This window comes from Eurytemora carolleeae, unplaced genomic scaffold (assembly GCF_000591075.1).
Source record: "Eurytemora carolleeae unplaced genomic scaffold, Eaff_2.0 scaffold65, whole genome shotgun sequence".
NCBI classification, from domain to species: domain Eukaryota; kingdom Metazoa; phylum Arthropoda; class Copepoda; order Calanoida; family Temoridae; genus Eurytemora; species Eurytemora carolleeae.
The window spans coordinates 65,620-82,029 of record NW_019396032.1 but is presented as its reverse complement, the minus strand read 5'-3'; the positions used below and the strand labels follow the sequence as shown (position 1 = coordinate 82,029).

The window sequence follows — 16,410 nt, the reverse complement described above, 5'->3', positions numbered from 1 at the left end:
CATCATAATGGATCGGTAATGGCTCTAAATTGCGATTTTTGGGACAAATCAGAAAATATAAACGAATTTATCATTTTAAAAATTTGTACAAGGCCAATATAAAAATTTGCTAAATTGCAGAAAATACTAGGTTTATGAGTATTATGTGGTATTTTGACGTTAAAGTTTAGAGATAATCCAATGGGACGCTCTTTATGTTATACATTTAGGAAGTCTGGCACCTGGTGGTGTGAACGGTGTCGAGTATCCCCTGCAACCTGTTCAGTCTGTCATGCTGTTGTTCGCGGGCTTATCGTCTGGTGTCAGGTTAGTCAATAGTTCGCTTTATAATGCACTTTTTACTGGATACTTGGCGTATCTACTGTTAGGTTAGTGATCAATAGTTAGCTTTATAACGCACTTTTTAGCTTATCGTCTGGTGTTAGGTTCGCCTTATAAAGCACTTTTTTCTTTTTTTAGTTTTAGTCTCAAGTTTAGTCGCCTCAAACACGTACTTTTATCGTTGAATCCTTATGATGTCTTACATAGAATTCTTACTGTTCAAATATTGAATTTTATTGATCCTCGCCGGTCACTTTCAGGCTTTTTTTACTTCAAAAATCCACTCTCGAACACCAGATTTTTAATTTTCAGTTACTTGCTTTATGCATGTCGCATAAAATTACACCAACAACCCTATTAGTTACACAAGTTTCCTCACATTAAATCTTACACAACTTTTGTTTTTAAGACTCCCCAAGTAGAAACTCAAGAATTTGGATTTACAACAATAAATGTTATGGAATTAATTAGTGCAAGGAATTTCCGGCTTGAAACCTGATTTTATTTAATAATTTTATTTCGTAGGAATTGTGCCATTCAAATTCTTATTTATATTACACACACAGTTGAATAAGAATATACAAATTTTTACAAAAACTAAGATTGAAATTAAAAATTGTCTAATGTTTATTTTTTAACCAGGAATTGATTAGTAGTCATGCCAATATACAGGGGCGTAGTCAGGAATTTGTCCGGGGGGGAAGGGGGCTTAGCACCCGTTGGGGCCAGAGAAACCGCTGAAATCCACAGATTTCACTAGTCCAGGGGGGTATAACACCCCCTCCCCCGACTACGGCTCTGCCAATATAGAATTTCCCCAGAATATGTAGATTAAAAAAATAAATACTAATTGATTACTTACAATAGCCTCACTGGTGTACATTTTACATCATACATTCCCGTTTTGTATCCCCCCATTCCCCTGACGGTTTGGCCGGTTCTTCAACTGAAATTCAATTTTTAGATCCCCCCCTGGAATCTTCCTATATAATTTACAGTTTATAAGAGTTCAATACATCCTATTTTTTTCTGGTAACTGGAGAGCAAGAAAGGATTTCCATATATTGAACTTTTTACTCAAAAACTTTTTTACTAAGAAACGGTTTCAATAAGAGACAAAAACGGTTGTAATTTAAAATACCATTCTTAAAGGTATCTAACGGGCATTTATGTTCAGGGTTGCCCACATACGATGAGACGGAATTAATACTGTATGTCTGTTTTCTTATATTCTAGATACCATACAAAACTTTTTTTCTTTTTTGCCAAATAATTAAAAAGTCATTTAAAGACCACATTTAAGGGATAAGACTTAATTTGGAATCGTAGTCTTTAAAAAGTTTAAAGTCGTCCTAACAGTCTCATCATTTGTGGGTAACCCTGTATAGTGTATACCCCTGTAGATGGGTTAGATGCAACATTAAATTGTAACTTGAATTCTAAGACGACATTTGAAGTCATTTCTCCGCTTGGCTAATCTTGTTTGTTTTAGGGCTGCGGACACGGCGGTCATGTTCATCATGTTCAGGAGTGGATTAAGAAGAGACCTGGTTGCCCGGCAGGATGCGGTCATCATTGCCAATTCTAGAAATCAGAATTGGCAATTACTCAGACCAGCATTGTCTCTGCTACATACAGCTCCAGGGAACCAGATGTAGGAATCTGTTTTGCCAGATATCTTGGCAAATTCTGAAAATCAACGGCAGATATTACAGATTTAGGGATTGCCAGTTCTAACGATTATTTGGCCAGTAGCTATCATTGCTCAATTCTATAATGAGCCATTTCTGACAAGGGATAAGTTTGCAAGGACAATGCAAAGATGATGTTATGACTAATGTCATAAAATGTTTTACTTAAGCTAGTGGGTGCAATTCTTGCAATTAATACCATTTGAATCCTACAAATACGGTTTGTCTTGATGCAAGATTTAAAGGGAAAAATTTGTAATAACTTATTTACTTAAAGGGACTGTATACGTTGTTTCAAGTGTTACAATTCACAACGGAGTCCTTTAAACCTTGTTTTTCTATATCATAAAATTTAACGTCACATGAACTATCGTCTACAGTTCCTTGAAAGGACGAAAGCTTTTTAGAGTAATAATAACAACGGGTTTTAAGGATGAAAAGTTTTCGTCCCTGTTTAATAATGGAGTATTGGGAAATATTCATACAGAACTATACAAATTTACATAAAATATATATTTTTAAACCGAAACTAAATTAAACTAAAAAATTTTAATTTCGGTTATTTTATCGAAAGTTTTTATCATCTTTGTCTCTGTGATGTTCCAATATTTAATGTTAATTGATCTTCAAAATCTTCGAATAATCAGGGAGTCATGGGTAAGAATAAACTTTATTAAATAAATAAATAGTTTAAAGGACATTATTTGGTAACGACAAGATTTTCAACAAATATCTATTTCTTATTAAGTATCGATGCCGTTAATAAGTAAAATAGCAGGGTAGTCAGTTAGATTTTCTTACGACTAGAATGTGACGCGTAATGTCGTCTTTCTAAGCTTTTGGTTTCTTCTCCTCGGCCTTATCGGTTGTGGGGATCCTGACATCGACCTTAGTCTCCTCCTTGATCCTCTCCATCTGTAGGTCAGAGTCCTCGCAGATCAATTTGGACCTGAACATCAAGATTATAGATCATAAAAAGACAATTTATCGCTTATCTTACGTCATTAGGAAATATCCCCCCCCCCCCCATCAGCGTTTTTCGTTTTACCTGAAGTAGCAAGGCACATCGTGCCACTGGATCCCGTCCTTGTATTGGTTGTTAAGGACTGCCAGGCAGGCCTCGTCGTAGAACTCCTGGAGGCCCTCAACTGTTAATCCACTTTTATCCTGAATATTACATTCATTTGTAAAACTAGGCCTATTTATAGTAATATTAGATATTTGTCTATGTAATTGCAAGCTTTTTACATTTTGAAATTATGTCTGCGGATTTCCGATAATTTTTAATCCATTACAACGTTTTTCTGAGCACCCACAAACCTTCCTGAGCTGAGAACGTTTTGTGTTGGCAACCCATAATCCCGATTGCTTGATTTTTATATCCATTGTAGGCACTTTTAATTTAAGGATCTATGCAATGCATTTCTTGAATCTCTTAGGGTACGATTACAATGCGGAATATGTAAAACAGATTAAGTTAATCTGCAGATTAACAAAAGTTTGAGGTCAAGCATTGATACAAGAGTTCCCAAAATAATTGGACTTGATCGGTTCTGGACTTTAACGTTTATTGGATACAAAAAGAAAAGCCCGATATTTACAAATTTATTCATCATGTATGATTTACATTCCATGCTAGAAGTACCTCTTTACCTGAACGTCTTCAAGTTTTCCCTCCTTGAGTCCGTTGTAGTTATCAGGCTGTGGTTTCCCAGCTTCCCCAGTTCTAAAGACAAGAATTATCACTATTTAACGAAACACTCCCTTTCATTTAAAAAAAAAACTTATTATAACGATTATACGAAGCTCTTATTATAACGATTAAACGAAGCACCTAATATAACGATTAAACGAAACACTAATTGATAGTGTTTTTATTTATATGTAAATAAAGTTGCCATCTTTGAATTAGAAGATTCTTTAAACGGTGTAAACATACTTTATAATCAAGTTACAGAAATTTATGTCGTTTTTCGTCAAATTTATTTGCGTCATCAAAAGTACTGCATTTTATTCGCGTCTAAAATAAATAAAATCTTTAATTTTGTGTAATGGAGAAGAGGATTACAAGCTAAGATAAGGGATACATTAAATCGCCATTTTTCCAGTTTCCAAATTGTCGTTACCAAATTGTCACCTTTGCAAATTATCATTACCAAATTGTCATTACCAAATTGTCATTACCAAATTGCCAAATTGCCATTACCAAATTGACGTTTCCAAATTGACGTTTCCAAATTGTCATTACCAAATTGTCATTACCAAATTGTCATTACCAAATTGCCATTACCAAATTGACGTTTCCAAATTGACGTTTCCAAATTGTTGTTCCCAAATTGTCACCTTACCAAGTTGGCATTACCAAATCGTCATTACCAAATTGTCATACCAAATTGTCATTACCAATTTGCCATTACCAAATTGTCCTTACCAAATTGACTTACCTAATTGACATTACCGAATTGACGTTACCAAATTGTCGTTCCCAAATTTTCACCTTACCAAGTTGGCTTTACCAAATTGTCCTACCCAAATTGTCACATTACCAAGTTGTCATTGCCAAATTGTCCTTACCAAATTGACGTTACCAAATTGGCATTACCAAATTGTCATTACCAAATTTTCCTTAACTAATTGTCCTTACCAAATTGTCCTTACAAAATTGTCCTTACCTAATTGTCATTACCAAATTGTCCTTACCAAATTGACGTTACCAAAAATCCGCCGTCATCTTGTAGTTTAATATATTCGTTTTAATCATTAATACAAGTTTGTAGGGCTGAAAATATACACAGTAAGCATTACCGTGTAATAATTATATGTATTTTTTTGCAGAAATATTTTCAAATATTAGCTTATTCTTGCTTGAGAAGCGAGTTTGCTTTATGAAATAGTAAAATAGCTGGTAAACCCGTATATTTGCAATATTAAAATCAAGCTGCATGAAGAGTGCAGAAACACATCCTTGTTGAAAACTGTTGCTTCCCTCCCGGGGTATGAGGTGGAAAATTCTAGATTTGAAGTGATTACTCAAACATTCATGAGTTATCCTTGAAATATTGCATTCAAGCAAACCAAATATTTGTGTGCAATAAGCCAGCTCATTCTAAAATCTATTTGAAGGGATGGGGGAGGGGGCTTGGGGGTATGTGTCTAAGTATACAGACTTTACAGTGGTAAAAGCAGTGCTAAGGATCCTGATCCAAAAGGTAAAAAACCAAAAAAAAAACTGCTAAAAATTCACTAGCTTTAAAACACAAATCTCAACGCACATAGATTCAGCCTGCTTATAAACAGCCTCATCAATTTTTAAGACAGGGTTGACTTTGAAGTGTCGCAACGCCCTAAGCTTAGATTTTCCGCTCTAACTCACTTATGCTTTTCTGTAGCACTTTACATGTAAATTTTAGCACTATAAAGCACTTGTTGTTAGCTTTGGTTTTTTAGAAGTAATTGACAAAATTCTCAACAATTTAAGCTTAAGAGCGTGAGACCATTAAATCGCAGTGAACGGTTAACTAACGCGATTATTAAAAATTTCATAATCTCTTAAAAGGAGAAAAAAGGGTGGGGGGGTAATTGTTATGAAATGTTCATCATCCGGATCCATTTTTCAGGGCTGATATGCATCAAAACATAATCCGGATTCATTTTTCAGAGCGGATCTACATCAAAACATAATCCGGATCCATTTTTCAGGGCGGATCTGCATCAAAACATAATATGGATCCATTTTTCAGGGCAGATCTGCATCAAAACATAATCCGGATCCATTTTCAGAGCGGACCTGCATCAAAACTTAATATGGATCCATTTTTCAGGTCAGATCTGCATCAAAACATAATATGGATTCATTTTTCAGGGTGGATATACGTAAAAACATAATCCGGATCCATTTTTCAGGGCGGATCTGCATCAAAACATAATCCGGATCCATTTTTCAGGGCGGATCTGCATCAAAACATATTCCGGATCCATTTTTCAGGGCAGATCTGCATCTAAGCATAATTCGGATCCATTTTTCAGAGCGGATCTGCATCAAAACATAATCCGGATCCATTTTTCAGAGCGGATCTGCATCAAAACATAATCCGGATTCATTTTTCAATGCGGATCTGCATCAAAATGAAATGAATCCTAGGTACCGAATAATATACCTGGACCAAAATGTAGATCTTGATGGAATATTGGTTGGGGGAATCCTTGTGTTTCCATCAGCCCAAAACCATCCGTTGATGTTGATAGGTTGAAGTGTAGGGGAATCACATCCCTGGGTTCACAGATCAGTTCATTTATGTTTGAGAAAATGTACATAGGACAGTGGCACTGGTTTAGGAGTGGAAGGGGAGGGGTTATTTCCTTAATAGAATCTTATTTTCAAGACATTTTTAAGTTAACAGAGTAAATTAGTACAAGGGTGACATTCAGTTTTGAGGCAAGTTTTGATTTTTTTTTTCTGGAGCACCGTGTATGATGTATAATAGTGTACAACCAGTACAACAGAAGTAAAACTACCATTTGTGATATCTACTAGATTTCCTAGTTATTTGATGATTGATGATCTAAAATTTGAATTTGAAATTCAATTATGAATTGATCTGTTATCCTGCCTTGTCTTGGAAATTGCACTTTCTTCCTGAAGTGTAGATGGAGCTCACATTGTCTAAAATAGTTAAGATTAAAACCGAGATAAACCCCTCTGACCATGAAGAAACTTGAAATAAAAGAAAACCTTGAAATATTTCTACATACAGCACAGGACGAACAAGACAAGAAATTTAAATGCAAAGAGTAAACAAACCAAGAGAGGGATGATAAGGTTTGTGTACACATTTTACTCGGCTGTATAAGGACAGCTTAGGAACTATTCATAATTTAAGAAAGAAAAAAGGGTGTATGTGTACTGTATATCATACAGTCTTACATTGTATAACGCTTAAAAATTCCCAGAATAATATATGAAGAAGACATCCAAATCATTTTATCGTCTATTACTTCTAACTGTTAACATTTAAAGAATCGTCGGAATGTTGAAATAATTAATAATTAAAATTCATAAATGTATATTTTTGAACTCACCCTTGAAAAGTATTTTAGCAAAGTGTCTGTATTCCTCAGGATCCTCGAAGGAGACAAGATCCATACATCTCTCACGGCAGAAATTACGCCCGTTAAACCAATCCCAATCCTAGAATAATCGTCCTTTAAGAAGCGTTTTTGGTTGGCTTCGTTTTTCAGAACGAATTTTTTACATCATTTTTATAGCTTACAATTTTGAAATGTGTTAAAATTTCTTTGGCTCTTCTTGAAAGTTTAGTAACAACTAATGATGAAATGCTTAAAACTGTATAACTTGGTCTTGTCAGGAACAATCTTGAATAATAAATAAAATATTTTGCCTCAAACTTGTTCCATGGTTCTCTCCAGGAGAGGAAGTAATGATGCTTCCCGTATTTCTCGTGAAACTTCCGGTCTTTGCAGAGATCTAGTTTAGGTTTATTTAGAAGAGGTCTTCCGTCACTTCCAACCCGGGGTTCATCCTGACCCTGTACTGCAGCACATACAGCAGATATTAGGAGAAGTCCTTTCATCCTACATTAGAACTTATTTACTGATCATGTTCTCCAGGATGCACATTAATCAGATAATACTTTTTTCTCTCGAGGATGAACCTTAAGTATTAACTTTATCCAGGATGAAAATTTATCTGGAAATAATTGTATCTAGGAGAGTGATCAGGCTGGAATGAACTGTATATAGGACGAAAATCTATCTGGAATTAATTGGTTCTAGGATGCGAATCTATCTGGGATTAATTGTATCAAGAATTAGCATAAATACTACCGACCTGATCTATGTAGGAAGAAAATTAATCTGTATTGTAGATATATCTTAAGGAGAGCTGTGTAAATAGGATAAGCTGTTTCTAGGATTAAGACCTATTTAGGATGGGCTGTATCTAGGATTAAGACCTATCTAGGATGAACTATATCTAGGATGAACTTTATCTAGGATAGACTGTATCTTGACTGAGGATCTATTTATCTACCTGATTTGTTTAGGATCTTAAGAAGAGGTGTATCTATGATGAACTATATCTAGGATGGACTGTATCTAGGATGGACTAAATCTAGGATGGACTGAATCTAGGACGGACTGTATCTAGGATGGACTAGATCTAGGATGGACTGTATCTAGGATGGACAATATCTAGGATGGACTGTATCTAGGATGGACTGTATCTAGGATGGACTATATCTAGGATGGACTGTATCTAGGATGGACTGTATCTAGGATGAGCTATATCTAGGATGAGGATCTATTTTCCAACCTGATCTGTAAAGAATTTTAAGAAGAGCTATATCTAGGACTAGGATATATTTATCTACCTGATCTGTCTAGGATGAGAATATATCTGAAACTGAAGAATTTATCCAGGAAATCCAAATACATTGCCTTCAGCGCAAGTGACCATTACGCTGCCGTGTTTTGTGGAGTAAGCGTTGAAATCTTGTACAGCGCCGCATTTTAACAAATTAACCCCTAGGTTCTTAGGTTATAATAATCTAATTTTTTCGTGAGGTAAAGAATATCTTTCCCTGTATATTGTAAGTGCATATGCGCGTAAACTTTTATACCCTGCACGGGCAACACGGAACATTTTATTACTTGAAATTTTTAAATTGTTGCTAACCAATTTTATCCCCTGAGCTCCACCTGGTGGAACCAATAGTGCAGCAAGCAGTAGCAAGCATGCCGCATACACTTAATGCCAGTCGTCTTTTTCATCCCCTCCCTGCCCACCCCCCATCATGCATTTTCAAAGCTTCCTGTTCATAAATCATATTAGTGCTTTGTCATTCAATAACAAGATGACATTATGCCTAACAACTATTTGAATAACTGATTAACTGAAATACCTAGTCCTCTTCCTTGATTAAAAATGTATTGAGATTACAACGAAATACCTAGTCCTCTTCCTTGATTAAAAATGTATTGAGATTACAACGAAATGCGAAATTTTATCTTATTACTTACACTAATTGTTTTCTATTTATAGAGGAGCATGTCGATTTCACAGTAATACCCTGAAAATGAATGAATTTATTTATTATTTTTATGTGTTTTTCTCTTAAAAATTACTTGCGAATTCACTTATATAAGACAATGAGGGAAGGAATTGTGAATTACATAACTCTCTTAGTATGGAGATTCACTTGAATGTGCGTCCTTTCAAAATGAAATTAGAAATGTTTTGCTGCTCAATGTATTTTGAAATGGTTCTATTAAATTGTTTGTTTCAATGAAGAAGTTTTGTTTAACCGTTTACTTAAGATTATCATTGATCAGGTTTAGAGTCTATATCATCAATCTTTACCCGTCATCTTTACACCTTATGTTTACAGTGTGAACCACAACAATTAAGAACTATCACTCCCGATTGCACATTTCAAACTTAATTTTAAAAACAAACTAATTTCATTTCATATGACCTTTATATTTCTTTGCCACCTGTGATATTTTGAACTTTGAATTTTGTAAGTTTAAAAAAGTGCTTTAATGACCAACTTGTAATATTTCTACAATATTTTTGAAAGAAAAAAACTAGATTTTTTCAGGACATTTTAATTAAGATATTAAAAAACACATCGAATCGGAAAACAGAATAAGTTCATGATGGTTCCAACCCTTCAAGCCTTGGTATTATTAATCAGTATTTATTTTCAGAGCAGAATGTATGTTCATCCTGTTCGTCTAACTAATAATACTAAATTCAACTTCGACCCGAACAAGGTTTGTATCCTGTAACCTTGGGGACAGTATTTTCCCATGGGTTGAAAACATCCTTGACCATTAACCGACCAGTTCGGTCCCATCTTTCTTCTCATCTTCTCTCTTCTCAAATATTTTCATCTTTTTTCTCTCACGACCCTTTTCTCGTGGATTTAAAAGGGACTGTAAGCGTAATTTCAAGTGACCCTCTATGATGGAAATGCCCGGTTTACAACGGTATCCTTGAAAAGTATGAATTCCATATCAATGATTTTTTTCTTAAAATTGTTTATTTTTATATGTGGTTTCTGTGCGAAAGTGACTGGTGCATTTCTTGTTTATAAGAAGCAATGGAGAAACTCGTAAAAATAAACACTTCGAGTCAGTTCAAAGTCGGCATCTTTCACATTATTAAACAGCCAAAGGGGACCGTTGCAAATTGGGTATTGTAATCTCAGCATGGATGGTCAATTGAAATTACGCTTATAGTCCCTTTAAGCAATTTGATCAATGTCTGTCAACCCGGTTTTTTCTTATTAATTGTTCATTTGCTGCCTTATTAATCGCCAATCCACTTTTGAAACAAAATACTCGCTGGGGAGACCTCTGTCATGCAATTTTTGCCCGGTTACAGGGTATATTTTGTATGACGTTGGTCCAAATGTGAGGCATGGCTCAAACTTGGTCGTGTGGCAAGGAACTTCGCACTTTACAAACAAATGTTGATGGGATGTTTTAAAAATAGGAAGAAGCCCAGACTGAAAAACCAGGACACGGAAAGGACTTGAACCTCCAATCCATTACTGGAGTCATTTGCCATCCCCGCCCCTTTTGATTTGATTTCTTTCATATCTTTAATTTTTTTCCTCTATTTAATCTTCCTATGAACTACTTAGTGTCTGAACTTGTAAGTCTCCAGTTTCATCAGTTTTTAAAAATTCGGAGCTTTTTGGGCTTTCAAGATACTTTACAAGAATCTCGCATTTTTCAGAATTTTACTATCTACAAGTTTGCTTTCGAAGTAAAGCCAATATTGGTTTTACTTCCACTATGAAATCCAAATGTTTCTGTATCTGCGGCCTGATTTGAAATTTTCCATTGTGGGGTGGAAAGCTAACTTTTAGGGAATAGAAGTTTTTTTAATTTCAAACAGTTTTTATGTTGGTTCGCCTTTAAAGAGTCAAAAAGTCTAATTCCCTGTTTTGAATAAGGTTTAAATTAATCTTGTGTTTCAGAGGCTCACTGCACCACCACGTTCAAAGACCTTGGCTCAACAGCGCCTACAGCGACGAGCAGGTCAGCTTACTTCCTAAATCCTTCAATATATCTCCGAATATTTCCCTTTTTTCCGTTTTTTCACTGCAGTTTATTAAACAGTGCCTAATGAATAAGGATCCATTCTAATTTGAATGAGAGGATTTACCAACCTCTTATCTGAGAAATTGAGATTTAATTTAAAGAGCGAAACTTTTTTGTTCATCATTCATCTGGTTCTAAAGATAAACATTTAAAAAATGGTGCTTATTTTATTTTCATACAAAAAAGGTCCAGACACAGCTAAGAATATTTAAGTGAAAAAACCAAAGTTGACGAAAAAAAATTCTGAATTCCTTTGTTTATTTTTGTTTACTGCAGATTGATAGATTTGGAGAGTTTTACTGATCTCTTTTTAGTCAACACTCGGAGTTTGTGTTCAAAGAAAACCAAATAGTTATTTTTTATATTTTGGAGTATTCTGGATCCCAATCCTAACCATTCGATAATTCAGTTCTAGTAAGCTTACAATATTTACAATGACCTTGGAAACCCAGGGATAATAATCTCAAAATATTTATGTTTTCACTATGTCTAGATGCACCCAAAGCTCAGGATTCCAACGCGAACCTCGTCAGAGCCGAGGTGCCTCCTCCGTCTCATGATATTAATGCAAACTATGGGGAACCATCTTATCTGATACAAAATAAGAGTTTAGAGAAAGATATCTCTGCTCCCATCAAGATGAGAGAAGAGCTGCTGAATACTCCGACCTTGATGAGAAAAGAAGCAGTATCTGCTTCCAATAGGATGATAGAGGAGCAGCTGATACCTCAAACCTTGAAGAGAACAGACGTAGTATCTACTCCTACAAGAATGAGAGAAGAGCAGCTAAATACTCCGACCTTGATGAGAACGGAAGCAGTATCTGCTTCCAACAGGATGAGAGAGGAGCAGCTGAATACTCCGACCTTGATGAAAATGGAAGCAGTATCTGCTTCCAACAGGATTAGAGAGGAGCAGCTGAATACTCCGACCTTGATGAGAACGGAAGCCGTATCTGCTTCCAACAGGATGAGAGAGGAGCAGCTGAATACTCCGACCTTGATGAGAATGGAAGCCGTATCTGCTTCCAACAGGATGAAAGAGGAGCAGCTGAATACTCCGTCCTTGATGAGAACGAAAAAGCTTCTTAATATGAGCAGCAATAAGGAGAATGAGTTTTCGTTTCTCTCAAATCGGAGGGAAGACAACGTGAAGGATTCTTGTTCCCCGCTTTCAGTAGAAACATTCAAGAGATCTAACACAAGTAGAGTCAGAGCTCCACCTGGTGGAACCAATAGTGCAGCAAGAAGTAGCAAGCATGCCGAGGTTAATTTAGATATACAGGGTTACCCATTTAGGATAAGATTTCAGAGACGACTGTACGAAATTCTTTAAATTTCTTTCATTTAGAATTATCCGCGTACACTTTTATTATCAACTCGGAAAAAAAACTCCTTTAAAAGTCTGAATTTGATCGTTCGAACAGACATCAGATCTTAAAGTCGTCATTGAAGTCGTATCCTTTGTGGGAAACGTGTAAAATACTTATGTTTTATTTTTCTTTAGAAGTCAGTGAAAAGATTTAAATTTATTTTTGTTAATACAATCTTTCTCTTCGCTCCAGATTTAAACTAGATATAAAAGCATTGGTAAGATTAAATAAAACGGTGTAAGCTTATTTCATATTTTTTTTAGTAAGAATAAGATAATAATAGTAGAATTTTTTTCTCTTGGACTGAATTCTAATTTGCAATAATTCTCCGAGGAAATATTATTTTTAAAACTTATCAAGAAGTAAATTAAGGTTCCTGCAGCATCTAAGAACATGTTTGAGAAGAGCAATCTAATGAGTCGATTAGATAGGAACAGAGAGGTAAAACTGATGATCATTAAAAAAGATCTTCCTCTTTCTTTCTTATTTTCTTCCTCTTTCTTATTTTCTTCCTCTTTTTCTTCCTCTTTTTGTTTTTCTTCGGTTTCATTATTCGTTTTTTCAGTTTTTTTTTTACAATTTTTAGGGAATGCCCTTGTAATTTAAAGTAACCCTCCATTTTTTTTTCTTTTGAGTGGCATGTCTGATTTACAATGGTGCAATTTCCAACTGAAGTCTATTCAAGAATGAATGAGCTATAATCTCATAAAAATCATTTTTTTCAATTTTTTCCATAAAAGTGACTTGAGAATTTCTGCTTGCAGATTCAGAAAGAGGAAATTGTCAAAGTTACACTTCAAACTAAAAAATAATAAAGGTAAAGGTTCATTGTGAATCGATCACGCCTCTTTTGGAATGGAGAGTCACTCGAAATTACGACAGTCCCTTTAACGGAAATCATTGATATCAATATATCAATAATTTCTATTAAATTATAAATAATGCAATTAATAAAGTTATTGTTTTTTAAATGTGCAATCATTGTAAATACTAGGCCTTATTTAATTGTTCATTAATTTTTATTACAATTAATTTTTATCATTTTTACAATAAAAAAGATGGTGTAAGACATAATTAGGTATTGTTCTAAATGCTGACATTATTTCTAAATTTTCTGTATTCTGTCCGTACGTATGCGGCCTTGGGCCTTCTTGCTATTTATCTTTGTAATATCTGCTTTGGAGTTCTATTTTTATATTCCTGGATTTTCCATGCTTCCTGCCGTTTTTTGTCTAAATGCGCTTGTTGAAGAAAAAGAACATTTCCGTTATTTGAGATACTTGGACTTTTAAGCAGAACCTTGTGTTATTAAGTTTGCCTATGTTTAAGTTTTGACCATTAAGATTTGCATTATGGACCACACAGTCTCAGACATCGGAAATCCAGGCAAGGTGGCGGCACAGTAGAATACTGGAATCTGAAATAGCGCTGAATTGAATCTAGTAACAGCTTTACACTTATTGAAGGATCTTCAGGACTAACTAAACTGAATCAATAATTAGGTGTATATTGATGAAGAAGGTAGCTTGAAGGTCAAACTTCAGGAGTTCTCAGATCTAAAGATTACGGTTTGCTTTATTATTAAGAGCTCTATGCAAGTTATATACCTGAAATACGAGCCTTAACTTCCAGTTTTTGCATCCTAGGATTCTCTTATTTTTTTACCAATCTATCATAAAATTTTTCTTCTAGTGATTTTTCCTGGTTTTTTTTCGATTTCATTTTTTGCATGAAGTGGTTTAGCCTTTTCCCTTCTGCCCTTCTCCAACGTTTTTTTTTGTTTTCATTTTTTTGGTTTAACCTTTTTCATTTTTTCATTTAGTTTTTTCATTTTGTCAATTTTTTACTTTTGGTTTAACATTCTCTTATGTCGTTAACCTTCTCCAACCTTATATTAATAGAACTATGGAACTATGGGATAGAGTTTTTTTCTATGTTCAACTGCTTATTTAATAATGCATAATAATAAGAAAAGATTACAAGCAGGACTCTGTATTCTGTATTACTGAGTAAGGCAGGAGAATCGGTCCTATGCAATCACGATTGATGAATGCAAATAAACTTTATCCCCCTCCTTTTAGTTCTAAAGTGAGACCCACTTAATAATTGTGGAATTGGAAGACGACTGCGTACTGTTAGACTCAAGTTATGAGAACAGTCGTGTCAACCAATTAATTTTGCATTGTACACTTAAAGACCAATTTCACTTAAGGTGAGATTTAAACTACTTTGTAATTCCAGTTTCTACATAATGTCAAATAAATAAACTTCTCCAAATGTCGTCCTCCTATTCTACAGTTGTGTGTGTCCCACTGTATATATACTTAATTTTGTTTAATAACTAACTATATTTAAATCTGGATAACAATTTCTATTATATGATTTGTTTTCCCTAGGTTACAAACCAGCCGAGCTCCAGTTACTCCAACCAGGAGCACCGAACTGTATTAAAACCTCCTGCTAAAGATATGGTTCCTGCTCCGACTCCGGAGAAGAACTTCGTTCCAACCTCGTTCAAGGGGTTCGTCAAAGCTCCTTCTTCTGTAGCTAATTCAGACCAAAATATTCTCCTGCCTCCGAAGACCTCGTCTCCTCCAGCTAGGTGCACACAGGCATTCCCTGTAAAGGCAGAAGTGAGTCCTTCACCTGTCAATGATATGATGAAAGCTTCTATCCTACCTACCACTGGCAAGGTATCTTCTATCCTACCTACCACTGGCAAGGTATCTTCTATCCTACCTACCACTGGCAAGGTATCTTTGACCATTTCTAATAAGCCTCAGACCTTGGAGAAGGTTGATACTGCGACCCCTGTAAAGGATGCTAGGATACCTGCAAAAGAAAGGCTTGGAGTGAAGGGTTGTGTTACTCCTGTTAAACCTATTGAGAAGAAATCTCCATCTAAATCTCCTCCTTATGGAGAAGGTAACAGTACTTTTTTAATGTTCAAAATGTTCTTTAATGACAATTATCATTTTACCGGTATAAAATTGCGTAAGGTATGAATATCCCTTTCCATGGTTTCATTAAAGACTGAAAGTTAAAGCAAATCAGAGGACACTTATAAATAAATTATACTTATAAATTATACTTACTCATTTGATATGGTTGAACCTAAATCTTTTTTGTTTTTGAACATTTATTTTTATTTTGTATGTTTAAGGATTTTAATGTTTTTTTTTAATGAAATAAATCCTATATTTTCTTTTCTTCAATCGTAGTTTTGTTTATAGGGAATTGTATTTGTATGAGAGCGCTGAAGATAGTGATGTGTCAGGTTCTCATTTTCTAAATACTTGTTGAAAAATTATATAATTATATAATATAATAATTTATGTAATGTTGTTATTAGGTCTGTTCCCATGATATGATAGGGCGGGTCATGAAGCACTGCGTCACTCACCCAGAGGTCACCTATCTCATGGATTATGCCAGGTATGTAAAGGTGTAGAACAGAAATTATGATTGAAGGATTAATTTTAGATCATCAATGTCTCTCAAAATTCAAGTTTTGAGTTGGAGCGAAAAGTTTTGAAACCCATTTTCTCATGATTTAGTTACATTATTTAACTCCTTAATAAATTCTTTAATTAATTAATAAATTTAGTTGAACAAATTTTAACGCCTAGCAATAAACTTAAGAAATCATATTGATTCCTTTGAAGTTTTTTAAATTCTTCCTTTCTAAGCTTATTCTTAAGCATAACGAGTGTTATTTTGAAAAGCCTTTTTCATGCAACCAATAAAATTTCAGAAGATCTTCTTCTGCTAAAAAGTAAATAAAGTATGCACATAGCTTTAGTCTGTTTACAAAAAGTCAATGTTTAAGACAGGGTCGACTTTGAAGTGTCGCAACGCCTTGGGCTTTGAATATACCACTCTAACTCCTTTATT

General features: G+C 34.7%; 4 protein-coding genes across 7 annotated transcripts in view; 3 read left to right on the top strand and 1 right to left on the bottom strand.

Annotated features, from left to right (window-relative positions):
* Positions 1 to 2,565, top strand: part of LOC111697073 (GATOR complex protein WDR24) — a 31,034-nt gene extending 28,469 nt beyond the window's left edge. The window contains exons 20-21 of the mRNA XM_023466951.1: positions 210 to 306; positions 1,814 to 2,565. Coding sequence (XP_023322719.1) covers positions 210 to 306; positions 1,814 to 1,909 — 193 coding nt within the window. The 3' untranslated portion in view covers positions 1,910 to 2,565. The remainder of the gene's footprint in view (positions 1 to 209; positions 307 to 1,813) is intronic.
* A 98-nt stretch (positions 2,566 to 2,663) lies between these two features.
* LOC111697118 (uncharacterized) lies at positions 2,664 to 8,507 on the bottom strand. 2 transcript variants are annotated; one of them, XM_023467009.1, is made up of 8 exons: positions 8,402 to 8,507; positions 7,412 to 7,604; positions 7,092 to 7,200; positions 6,623 to 6,675; positions 6,170 to 6,282; positions 3,666 to 3,738; positions 3,061 to 3,179; positions 2,664 to 2,961 (listed from the first exon to the last, which is right to left on the bottom strand). In XM_023467009.1, exons 2-8 carry the CDS (start codon positions 7,601 to 7,603, stop codon positions 2,844 to 2,846), a joined length of 777 nt encoding a protein of 258 aa, XP_023322777.1. In that variant the 5' UTR covers position 7,604; positions 8,402 to 8,507; the 3' UTR covers positions 2,664 to 2,843. The 2 variants fall into 2 exon arrangements, with proteins under 2 accessions (XP_023322777.1, XP_023322785.1); XM_023467017.1 differs by lacking the exon at positions 8,402 to 8,507 and adding an exon at positions 7,861 to 7,956.
* Positions 8,508 to 9,699: 1,192 nt separating this feature from the next.
* Positions 9,700 to 16,410, top strand: part of LOC111697090 (uncharacterized) — a 7,243-nt gene continuing 532 nt past the window's right edge. The window contains exons 1-9 of one of the 3 annotated variants that reach the window (XM_023466980.1): positions 9,700 to 9,806; positions 11,021 to 11,081; positions 11,638 to 12,410; positions 12,889 to 12,957; positions 14,019 to 14,084; positions 14,913 to 15,239; positions 15,270 to 15,441; positions 15,750 to 15,793; positions 15,869 to 15,951. In XM_023466980.1, coding sequence (XP_023322748.1) covers positions 9,747 to 9,806; positions 11,021 to 11,081; positions 11,638 to 12,410; positions 12,889 to 12,957; positions 14,019 to 14,084; positions 14,913 to 15,239; positions 15,270 to 15,441; positions 15,750 to 15,793; positions 15,869 to 15,951 — 1,655 coding nt within the window. In that variant the 5' untranslated portion in view covers positions 9,700 to 9,746. Of the gene's footprint in view, positions 9,807 to 11,020; positions 11,082 to 11,637; positions 12,411 to 12,888; positions 12,958 to 14,018; positions 14,085 to 14,912; positions 15,442 to 15,749; positions 15,794 to 15,868; positions 15,952 to 16,410 lie in introns of all 3 variants that reach the window. The other 2 variants (XM_023466971.1, XM_023466990.1) reach the window with 2 other exon arrangements.
* LOC111697080 (sodium-dependent dopamine transporter) overlaps positions 11,552 to 16,410 on the top strand; it is a 27,217-nt gene continuing 22,358 nt past the window's right edge. Inside the window, exon 1 of the mRNA XM_023466962.1 lies at positions 11,552 to 11,558. The gene's annotated coding sequence lies outside the window, so the exon portion shown is untranslated. The remainder of the gene's footprint in view (positions 11,559 to 16,410) is intronic.

What these genes read in the sequence shown, in the direction of transcription:
- LOC111697118 (XM_023467009.1), bottom strand. Translation starts at nt 7,603, where the DNA reads ATGAAAGGACTTCTCCTAATATCTGCTGTATGTGCTGCAGTACAGGGT. An exon ending in AACCATGGAACAAGTTTGAG is followed by an intron (nt 7,201 to 7,411) that starts GCAAAATATTTT and finishes CGATTATTCTAG; the next exon opens with GATTGGGATTGGTTTAACGG. An exon ending in GAAAACTTGAAGACGTTCAG is followed by an intron (nt 3,180 to 3,665) that starts GTAAAGAGGTAC and finishes TGTAATATTCAG; the next exon opens with GATAAAAGTGGATTAACAGT.